This window comes from Zalophus californianus, chromosome 17 (genome assembly GCF_009762305.2).
Source record: "Zalophus californianus isolate mZalCal1 chromosome 17, mZalCal1.pri.v2, whole genome shotgun sequence".
Lineage (NCBI taxonomy): Eukaryota > Metazoa > Chordata > Mammalia > Carnivora > Otariidae > Zalophus > Zalophus californianus.
In genome coordinates this window covers 43946648-43957502 of record NC_045611.1, presented here as the reverse complement: position 1 = coordinate 43957502, position 10855 = coordinate 43946648, and the positions used below count along the sequence as shown (strand labels likewise).

Below are 10855 nucleotides of genomic sequence, written 5' to 3'. Positions count from 1 at the left end.
AGGGAGGGAGGCAGGAGCAGCAGATTCCAAGAGACTCCAGGTTCGGGGAAAAACCAGAACACAAACCCGGGTCTGTCTTGTTTCCACACCAAGTCTCTGTCCCCAATCAAGGAAGAGCCATGTCTCCCTGGAGTCACCACACAGTGTGTGGGCAGAGTCTTGGCAATACTGACCCAACTGACTAGGTAATGAAACAAGTCTGTGCCATTCATTTTTTCATTCACTCAAAACTGAGTGTCTGCTTTGAGTCAGTCAGTTCCTGGTCAAAGAGCAGGACTACGACAGTGAACAAGACAGGTGAAAATTCTTGTCCCCGTGGGCCCGACATTCTAATGGAGGCGATCAACAGTCAATAAAAGGACTAGGTAAAATATGTAACAGGTCAGAGGGCGATTAAGTGTTAAGGAGAAAACTAAAGTAGGCAAAGGGAAACGGGATACAATTTAATTAGGGCGGTTGAGGAAGGCCTCAGGGAGACAGTTTTGTCATTATATTGTAATTATGTGATTAGGGTAAACTGTAGTGAGGAAACAAGCCACAGGACTCCTAGAGTAGTGCTGTCCCAGACAGATATAATGTGAGGCACAAATATAATTCTATTACTTTTTAAAGGAGATAGAAGTTTACTGAATACACCACAATGGAGCAGTGGGCGGGACAGCAAAGAAGAGACTCTGCTAAGAGGCGGTGGTGAGGGGCTATAGTTACCGGGTGGAGTGAGAAGGTATGGGAATGTATGGAATTTTCCCCTTTTTGGTAATTGTGCCTGCTTGAGGTAGCCCATTGGTCAGTGAAGGCCTATGATTATTTCCAGGTGGGTCGCTTAATGAGCCTTTTTGCATTCAGCGTGGTGGCCACTGGGGGCCCTGTTGCCTTGCTCAACTTTCCATCGCTCAAGCCTGTTGCCTAAAAGTGGCCTCTACATACCACCCTCCCCCACCCCCCGCCCCCGGCCCCCAGATCTGGCATTTGCATGGAGGGCCCATCTCCATGGGGCACCTGGGTGGCTCAGTCCGTTAAGCATCTGCCTTTGGCTCAGGTCATGATCTCAGGGTCCTGGGATGGAGCCCCGCATAGGGCTCCCAGCGTCTCCCGCTCCCTCTCCCTTTGCCCTTCCCCTCCTGCTTGCGCTCGTTCGCTCAAATAAATAAATAAATAAAATCTTTAAAAAAATAACTTTTCTGTGAACAGCAGAAACAGGTAAAATTAATTTTAATAATTTTTACTCTATTTAACACTGTATACCCAAAATATTATCACTTCAATATGCAATCAATCTAAAAATGTGATATTTTACAATTCTTTTTTCTTACTAAGTCTTTGAAATCTTGTGTGTATTTTATTTTATTTTTAAATCTATTTATTTGAAAGAGAGTATGAGCAGGAGAGGCGGGGAGAGGGAGAGAGAATCTCAAGTGGACTCCATGCTGAGCATGGAGCCCGACACAGCCTCAGTCTCACGACCCTGAGATCATGACCTGAGCTGAAACCATGAGTCGGACGCTTAACCGACTGTGCCACCCAGGCGCCCCTGGTGTGTATTTTATACTTTAGAGCACATCTCAATTCGGACACTTTTCAACAGATAAAATGAAATGTAATCCTACCAAAACAACAAAGTTGTGTTTAATGGAAAAAAACATTTTACACTGCTTGTTTTAAAATTTAAATTACTGGGGCGCCGGGGTGGCTCAGTTGTAAGAGTCTGCCTTCGGCTCAGGTCATGGTCCCAGGGTCCTGGGATGGAGTCTCACATTGGGCTCCCTGCTCCGCGGGAAGCCTGCTTCTCCCTCTCCCACTCCCCCTGCTTGTGTTCCCTCTCTCGCTGTGTCTCTCTCTGTCAAATAAATAAATAAAATCTTTTTAAAAATTTTAAATTACTTAAAATTTATAAAATTTTGGGGGCTCCTGGGTGGCTCAGTCGGTTGAGCACTTGTCTCTTGGTTTCAGCTCAGGTCATGATCTTGGGGTTGTGGGACTGATTGACCCCAGGTTGGGCTCTGTGCTCAGAGCAGAGTCTGCTTCAGATTCTCTCTCCCCGTCTCTCCCGCTCACTCTCTCTCAAATCTTTAAAAAACATTTATAAGTTTGTTTTTTTTTCAAAGACTCCATTTATTCACTTGACAGAGAGACACAGCGAGAGAGGGAACACAAGCAGGGGGAGTGGGAGAGGGAGAAGCACGCTTCCCGCCGAGCAGGGAGCCCGATGCAGGGCTCGATCCCAGGACCCCGGGATCATGACCTGAGCTGAAGGCAGACGCTTAACGACTGAGCCACCCAGGTACCCCTATAAAAATGTTTTTAATTCCTCAGTCCCAAATCACATTTTTTAAAAGTTTATTTAAGTAATCTCTACACCAGACATGGGGCTTGAACTCATGACCCCAAGATGGAGAGTCGCATCTTCCAACTGAGCCAGCCAGGTGGCCCTCAATCACATTTCAAATACTCAAATCTCAGGTTGCTCCCTGTTATACTGGACAGTGCAGACCTGGAGGAAGAGTGTTCCAGGTAGAGGGAAAAAGGGCAAAGGCCCCGGAGGTAGAAGTGTGCCTGGCAAGGGGGAAGGCCAATGTAGCTGGAGCATGAGTGGTAGAGGGAGAAAGTAGGAGGTGAGGTGAGAGAGGTGATGGGGCCCGATCAGGTGAGGCCTTGTGGACCACAGTGAGGACTTCTGAGTTAGGCTGGGGACCAACAGAGTTTGTTTTGTTTTCCCAACTTCAATTCGGATACTTTGAGAACTTGTACAAAAGAAGGGACAGCATTACAAGTCTTCATGGACTCATCACCAGCTCCAGTCATTATCAGTTCAGAGCCAATCCTGTTTAATCCTCCCAGGCACCCACTCCCCTCTCCCTAGATTACACTCTGAAGCCAATCCTAGACATCATATCCTTTCACTCATGAGCAATTCCTGGAACATCTCCCAGATCGGGATTGTTTGAAAATCGAATCACACTACTTTTATGCTGTCAAGAAAATCCTAGTCATTCCTCCACATCATTCATATCCAGGATTGTCCAATGCTGTCTGAGGGAGGGGGCTGAGCAAGAGTGTGGTAACATGGAGCACCTGGCTGGCTCAGTCGGTAGAGCATGTGACTCTTGATTTTGGGGTTGTAAGCTTGAGCCCCACGTTGGGTGTAGAGATTACTTAAAAATAAAATCTTAAAAAAAAAAAAAGAGTGGTGTAACTTGCTGGTGTGGCTAGTGGTTCCTCATCAGGTACTGTGAGTTTCCCAGACGTCCCCAAGGCCCCACTAGATCACCTCACACCACCCGGTCCCTGGCTTGGCCCCTTGGGACAGCTGCTCAGGGCAGGAAGCTGGCTGTCTCCTGGAAGCCCTCTTCTTCAGCTCCAAATGGACCCAAGTAGGTAAGAGGGTCATGGAGTTGGGGCACCATTTGGTGCCACACCACATATTTAATCCATTGTATCCTAACAGCCATATGAGGGAGGCCCTATTATGATGCCCATTTCACAGACAAGGATATTGAGGAACAAAGAGGTTAAATCACAGGTCCATGATCAGATAATTAGTAAATGTTGGAGTTAGGATCCGAAACCAGGCACTGCAGGTCTAGAGTCCATGCTCTTAATTACCAATGACCTACAACCTCCTCCCTCAGATCAGGCACTCCCCTCCCTCATTCTCTCTACCACACAAACTCTATATTCATCTGTAATACCTGGATGGAATGTCTCCCCTCCTGACCCAGGTCACCCAGCCCCGGTGGGAAGTTGCTCACTGCCTACAGCTCTGCCAGAAACTCCCATCCTGGAGCTTCTTAGGACTCAAATTCTTAGAGCCAGGAGTGAGCAAGAGGGAGAGGTGAGTGCTACAGGGCCATTAGCCACTTTCAAGACTTTGGCTTTTATTGAGATGGAGTCAGGCCAGGATTAACAGAAACACCCTCATGAAAACAAAACAAAACAAAACTGAGGCTGAAGAGAGATGAGCAAGCCGAGACAACTGAAGTAGAAGCCATGTGTGCAAGCCACAACAGCCTGTGCTCTGGGGCAATCCAGGCCCCAGCTGGAATCCTGCATTTCTCCCCTTTGTCCCCTCCGGACCTTTGCCCACACTGGTCCTCCTGCTTAGAAGTCTAACTCTACCATCTGGGAAACTCCTTACAATTCTTCATATATCAACTCCACTTTATAACTCTTTGTGCACCTGTGTCCCCCATGGAGATTAGAGCAGAGTCATGTTTCTCTTCTGTCTGTCCTCTCTTTGGTCAGAAGTCTGAGTTCCTTTCCTAAGGCTCTCCTCCTCTTCCCAACAGCATTTGCTAAGAATTCATCTGCTTTCCACTTATGTAACCGACATGGGCGCAAATAGAATTCAGTGCTGCAAAATGCAGTACCCCAGGGAATGTCTAGGGAAGATCAATACAGGAATATGGGAGGAGGTATGCCTGGGCCTTGCTGACAAAAATCCTCGCTTGTAGCTGAGGTTGGACTCTTTAGCCATGTTTGAGGTCCCCAGTATTGCCTCAGGGGTTACCACCCAGGCCGCCTCAGCTCCACCATTTTCTCTCCCACCTCACTACCTTCTATGAAGGAGTCAACTAGGGTTTCTTTGGGGTCAAATTAGGGTGGGTCCCAAGGATCTGCCCAGGAGCAAGAACTAGGCTGCTTTCAACCAATCTGCTAGTTTAGAGGGCTCCAGCGTGGAAGAGGCAGCTCTTCTCTATCCCTCCCAGAAGGTCACTTCTTGGTGTGAGGGCACTTTCAAAAATCCCCAAACATGTGAAATCTTTAAGACCACCAAAAGGGAAGTAATCACATCCCCGATTTTATTCCTTTTGTTCAACAGTCCTGGGAGAAGGGTGCAGGAGTCAGGGTTCCCCCTTAGAATTATCAAGTATAGGTCTTGAGGGGTCTTTAGTTGATCAGATGGGGTAAGATATCCCAGCCCCTTCTTCCCAGGTCCTAGTATGCCCCAACTAATGCGAAGAAAGTTTTCCAAAGGGGGATTCGGGGCTTCTCACCATCCATCAGGGTATCTTCCCAAACTTCTCTGCAAAAAGTCTGCTCTTCTCAGAGTTAAATACAAGAGAGGGAAGCCCAGGGTCAAGAGAAGGGTGTCTCTTCTTTCTGTCCGACGGCGGGCGTCCTGCCTCCCCAACCTTTCCGGTCAGTAGCTCTCAGCTGGTCACAGTTCAGCCAGTCAGCAACCAAGCCGCCCCAAACCCTCATGGGGAGAGTAGACCCGTCATCAGGGATTGGGCCAAGGTCGAGCATCTCTCAGCATCCATCATAGGGGTCTCTAGGACTCCACGTCGCTAGGAGGGCCTCCGATTCCCCCAATCCAGACAGCTGGTCTTCTCAGGACATGTCTTCTCAAGACATCTCACCCTCCATCAGGCGGGCTCCCCGGTTTCCCCACGCAGTCAGGCGGGCCCTCGGTTCCCCTGTGCTACCGGGTGAGCTCCTCGGCCTGTCATCGCCCATCGGGAGGGGTCTCTGGTGACTCCATGATGCCGAGGGGGTTCCTCGGACGAGCACCACTGTCAGGCTGGGTCCCTAGAGCCCCGGCGCCGCTGGACTCCTCGGTTGGACCCCGCGGGCGCACGAACGCACCCATGGCCGTGGCGTGGCCGGAGCGTAGCAGCTGCAGCTGGCGCCGCCCGCGGCGGTACAGGTACTCGATACGCAGCACGTCGGAGCGTGGCAAGCAGGCGTGCTGCCGGAACTCGGCCCGCACCCGCGCCTCGGCGCCCGGCTTCCCGCGCCCGGCGCGCAGCAGCTCGCGGTACAAGCTCAAAACTTGCCTCTGCAGCCGGCTGGGCCGGCTCATGGTAGCAGCTGGGCCGCGGGCGCTCGCTGGCAATGCCCCACGAACAGTGGCGCCGCGGCACCTTTAGGAGATGTGGCTGTGCGGGGCAACGGGCACTTCCGGCCCGCGCCCTCCAAAACTTCCGCCTCCTGCTGTGTTGTCCCATTGGCTGTCGATGCAGTTACGTCACAACGTTGCGGCTCAGGGGCGGTGCTGTTGGCTCACAGGGGGCCTGCCCCACAAGGAATCTGTGTCCTTGAGAGGGTACTGCAGGTCTGGGAAGACGGAGGAGGAGAAGGCCCAGGCGCTCCTACTCAGATTTTGGGTCTGAAGGGGACAGGATCCCGACCTAACTCTTGGGGTCCTGGGAGACGGGACCTAGAGGGGACTTGAGGCAGGACCCTAGAGGGTCCTGGGAGACGGGAACTAGAGGGGCCCTTGTCTCTCCCGGGGCGCAGGGGCATTGGGAAGAAGATACAGGCACAAGCAGGTTTGGTCAGAAGTTATTTATTAAAACAATCTCGGGGAGGTCCGTGGGTTCCCATCCCCAGGGCAGGTGTGCGTCGGGAGGTCCCAGCCATGGGGACACACAGAGGGACGGCGTCAGGCGGTGAAGTGTGTCACGGCTGGCATGACAAGCTTCTCCGTGCTGCGGGAAGACAGAGACGGGCTGTGAGCTCCAAGTGCCCAAAGGCAGCCTGGGGCGCAGAGAGTTGCGTTGATCGCGCCCTCTGCCGGTGTGAGTCAAGTACCGCAGGAAGAGAAGGGAAGGTCCTCACCAGTTGCTGAAGCCCCGAGCTCGGCACGCCTGGAACACGTCGGTTAGGCTGGCACCCCGGAGTCCTCCTGGGAGTATCAGGTCGTCGGCTGCAATTCCATTGTAGTCTCCGCAGGCTGCTCGGAGGCGTCCTCGGAGCGCGGGGGAGGCCCGCAGAGCCACGGCCCCCTCGGGCCCCACCAGCACCCGCAGCGTGGGGGACCGCTCGATGACAACCCGGGAGCCCTCCGCCCAGCGTGCGACCACGCCCCTGCATACTTGGGCTGGGAGCCGCGCGGGTTGTCCGTTCACCTGCAGATCGAGGAGGCGGGCCAGGGGAGGAGATTAGGGTTTGAATACCATCGTGCGGCTCAGAAGCCACTGTGAATCCTGCCGCGCGTGTCTCTAGCAGAAACACATACGCAGATCTTCGCTAGAGGAATAAGGTCTGGGATTTGCTTTAAAATGCTCCAGCACGAACAGAGCAAAAAGAGTGGGACGAAAAGATGAAAGCATGAAAGGCAAAATATTTGTAACTGTAACAGCGTTTCAGAACACCACTCTCTTGTGATGCTTGAAATTTTCCATGATAAACTCTTTCCTAAAAGGGAGCTTTAGAGAACAAAAAGCCTTTGGAACCTGTCGCATCTCTCTCACCTGTGTCTTCATAATCTAATAACTGTTTACACACACACTCTGTGCCAGGCACTAGTCCAAGTGCTCTAATATTTGGTTATTTATAAGATAATGTGTGACAGTATATTGCAGGATATGATGCAATTGATATTTTAATATATTGTCACCTAACTTATTTTATGTCATTAATGATATTGAAGTATTTAAGTGATAGTAAATCCTCACTAACACTCTGACAAGGTAGATCAGTACTATATGCCTATGTGCCTCTTGCCTTTTACTGATTAGGAAACTGAGGCCCAGAGGGCGCCTGGGTGGCTCAGTTGGTTGAGTGACTGCCTTTGGCTCAGGTCATGATCCTGGAGTCCCAGGATCAAGTCCCACATCGGGCTCACTGCTCAGCAGGGAGTCTGCTTCTCCCTCAGACCCTCCCCCTTCTCATGCTCTCTCTCTCAAATAAATAAATAAAATCAGAAAGAAAGAGAAAGAAGGAAGGAAGAAAAGAAAGAAAAAGAAAAGAAAGAAAGAAAAGAAAGGAAGGAAGGAAGGAAGAAAGGAAGGAAGGAAGAAAGAAAGAAAGACAGAAAGAGAAAAAGAACCTGAGGCCCAGAGAAATAACACAGCTTGCCCAGGTTCACATAGCTGGTAAGTGGCAGAGCCAGTTTTGAACCAAAGGGGTCTGATTTCAGGACCTGTGTTCTTTTTTTTTTTTTTTAAAGATTTTATTTATTTATTTGATAGAGAGAGCGAGAGAGCACAAGCAGGGGGAACAGTAGAGGGAGAGGGAGAAGCAGGTTCCCCGCCAAGCAGGGAGCCCGATGCGGGGCTCGATCCCAGGACCCTGGGAGCACGACCTGAGCCGAAGGCAGACGCTTAACCATCTGAGCCACCCAGGCGCCCCCAGGACCTGTGTTCTTAACCATTCTGCTCTACGTACTGTCTCTCCATTAATAATATAGAAGTGGTTGCAAGAGCAATCACAGCTTTTAAAAAAAGGTTTTTTTAAGTTTATTTACTTTTAAGTAATCTCTACACCCAATGTGGGGCTCGAACTCATGACCCCAAGATCAAGAGTTTCAAGCTCTTCTGACTGAGCCTGCCAGGTGCCCCAAAGAGCAGTCACAGCTTCTACTTACTGAGCCCTTAGTATATGCCACGCACTTTGCAGGAATCTTCACAGCTACCCTAGGTGGTGAGTACTATTCTTATCACCACTTTTTGTGGTAGAGCAAACAGGTATAGAGAGATTGAGTCACTCACTCACTTGCCCATAGTTACAATAGAAGTTTAGGAGACACACAGTCAGGGTCTCTTGACCCTTTAACCAAAGGCTCTGGCTTAGCTTATCTGCCAGCTTGTGGCAGATACCCCAGCTGTTCTCTTGCTGGACCATCCACCCACTCTTACAATTAGTCTCCACCACACAGCTGTATTCTGTTTCTCAGCATGGGGTTTCAGGCTTGTTTCCCTCTTATAAATACCATCCAGTTTGCCTGCCCAGATTCCAATTCAGCTGCTCCCCTGCTTCCATGTTCCCTTAGGAGAGGCAGGTGCCCTCTACCCTGGTATCTCGCTCTGCTGGATTTCCAACCTGTCTTTGTCTGGCTTCTTCCCATCAGCACTTGAACATCCCTGAGTGTCTCCCATCATAAAATCCTAATTGTAAATTAGTCCTAAGATACTCTTGCCCTCTGCCTCTTCCTGGCTGAGCTCTATTCTCGTCTGTTTGACAAGGGGAGTTTGCAACTTGTCAAGAGAGGTGTCTATTCCTGCTAGTCCTCAAACCTGCAATCCAGGAGCTTCCCCCCCTGTTGTGATTCCTTTTTTTTTTTTTAAGATTTTATTTATTTATTCATGAGAGACAGAGAGAGAGGCAGAGAGAGAGGGAGAAGCAGGCTCCCCGGGGAGCCTGATGTGGGACTCCATCCCAGGACCCTGGGATCATGACCTGAGCTGAAGGCAGATGCTTAACTGACTGAGCTACCCAGGCATCCCCCTGCTGTGATTTCTTTTTTATTATTATTAAAATATTTTATTTACTTGAGAGAGCAAGCGAGCACGAGCGGGGTGAGGGGCAGAGGGAGAAAGCAGACTCCATGCTGAGCAGGGAGCCCAACGCGGGGCTCCATCCCAGGACCCCGGGATCATGACCTGAGCCGAAGGCAGCAGCTTAACCAACTGAGCCACCCAGGCGCCCTCCCTGCTGTGATTTCTTAAGTCGCTAACAACCTCCTTGGTCCTAAGTCCACGGACATTTACTGGGTTATTTTAAACTCAGTAGTTGATTTTTGCCACTACTCCCCAAATATGGTCCCTCCTTTTCCCTGGCCTTGTTCTGCAACACTCCTCCCTGCTCTCTTCCCCAGCCTAACATCAGGTCCCAGCTCATCTGTCACCTTCTCCAGAAAGTCTTCACTGGTCTCCTAAACTGAGGGTACCTCCTCTGGGCTTCCACTGTTTCCCTGTGCTTTCCCCATTCCAGCCCTGATCACTCTGCCTGGGCTCCTCCCATTAGAGCTCTGATCACTCAGTCAGTAGTTCCCAGGAGTTCAGCTGGACCTGAGTCAAGGTGGAGTCAGTGGGTCCTGAGAAGTCCAAGGTGAAGTTTATGTGGGGTCTAATGGGTCATGTGACATCAGGACAAGGACATTTAGCCAGTGAAGGTCAACGTGCGATCAGGGTGATGCAACAGTCCTATGTTAGAAGGCTACGGAAGGCCAATGAGGGATCAAAAGTCCCCAGGGATCAGTTCCAGGTTACGAAAGAGTCTTGGCTAGAATTGAGGGAGTCCCTTACCCATATTTCCTGATTGGTTCCCACAGCTGCACAGCCATCCCTGAAGCCGATGATCACTCGTGGTTTGTGAGCAGTGCAGCCAGGACAGGGCAGGAAGTCCGCAATGACATGGAACCAGTCAGGATCCTCAGGCCTGGAACCCACCAATGTGGCTAGCTCATAGGCACAGGATGTAACAGGCACGGGTGTGAGCCCACTGAAGCCATCAAAGGTGATGAAGAGGCCCCCTGGCTCTAGGCGGCATGTAGCACCCTCCCCAGCCTCACAGCACCGCACACCCCCATCCAGGATGCAGCCTGTGCCCTGTGGGCAGGAAAAGGGCTGGCACTGGAGGCCTTGACCACGCAAGCACATACAGCGTTCCTGGCAGCCAGGTAGGACCAGTGCCTCCCCAACCTGCAGAGACAGACAGACTCAAAATTGGATTCAAAAAACCATTATGAATATCAACAAAGCATATGTATAAAACATATATCACGAAGGACTAAGTTTCCTTATATATAAAGAGTTCCTAGAAATCAAAAAAAGACCAATGAGTCAGTATAAAAACACAGGCTGAGGCTATGCAGAAAGTTAATAGAAAAGGAAATACAAATGTTTCTCAGGCATTTGAAAAAAATGCTCAACTTCCTAATAAGACAAACACAAGTAAAAAATCCATTGAGATATTTTTTTTCTCTGTGAGATGGGCAAAAATAAAAAAGTTTGATGCGTTTCTCCAGTTGTGTCTCCAAATATCTATTAACGATATTTTTTGACTTAGGATCTAATCAAGTTTTGCGTACTGCACTTGACTATTGTGATCTTTTAGTCTCTTTTAATCCAGGACAACCCTCCTGCTTTTCATTGGTGTGTGAAAAGCCTTAAGAGCTCTCTGCAAATTC

At 50.1% G+C, this 10855-nt stretch overlaps 2 protein-coding genes across 2 annotated transcripts in view; both read right to left on the bottom strand.

Moving 5' to 3' along the window:
• Nucleotides 1-4778: 4778 nt before the first annotated feature.
• SDHAF1 (succinate dehydrogenase complex assembly factor 1) lies at nt 4779-5899 on the bottom strand. Its single transcript, XM_027617965.1, has one exon. It carries the CDS (start codon nt 5801-5803, stop codon nt 5447-5449), a length of 357 nt encoding a protein of 118 aa, XP_027473766.1. The 5' UTR covers nt 5804-5899; the 3' UTR covers nt 4779-5446.
• A 372-nt stretch (nt 5900-6271) lies between these two features.
• The window catches only part of LOC113935423 (IgGFc-binding protein-like), a 29801-nt gene continuing 25217 nt past the window's right edge, over nt 6272-10855 (bottom strand). The window contains exons 16-18 of the mRNA XM_027617395.2: nt 9972-10367; nt 6562-6851; nt 6272-6431 (exon numbers count right to left, since the gene is read on the bottom strand). Of these exons, the coding sequence (XP_027473196.1) occupies nt 6386-6431; nt 6562-6851; nt 9972-10367 (732 nt within the window). The 3' untranslated portion in view covers nt 6272-6385. The remainder of the gene's footprint in view (nt 6432-6561; nt 6852-9971; nt 10368-10855) is intronic.

Bases quoted from the DNA above. Each gene is read 5' to 3' on its own strand.
- SDHAF1 (XM_027617965.1), bottom strand. From the start codon at position 5,803: ATGAGCCGGCCCAGCCGGCTGCAGAGGCAAGTTTTGAGCTTGTACCGC.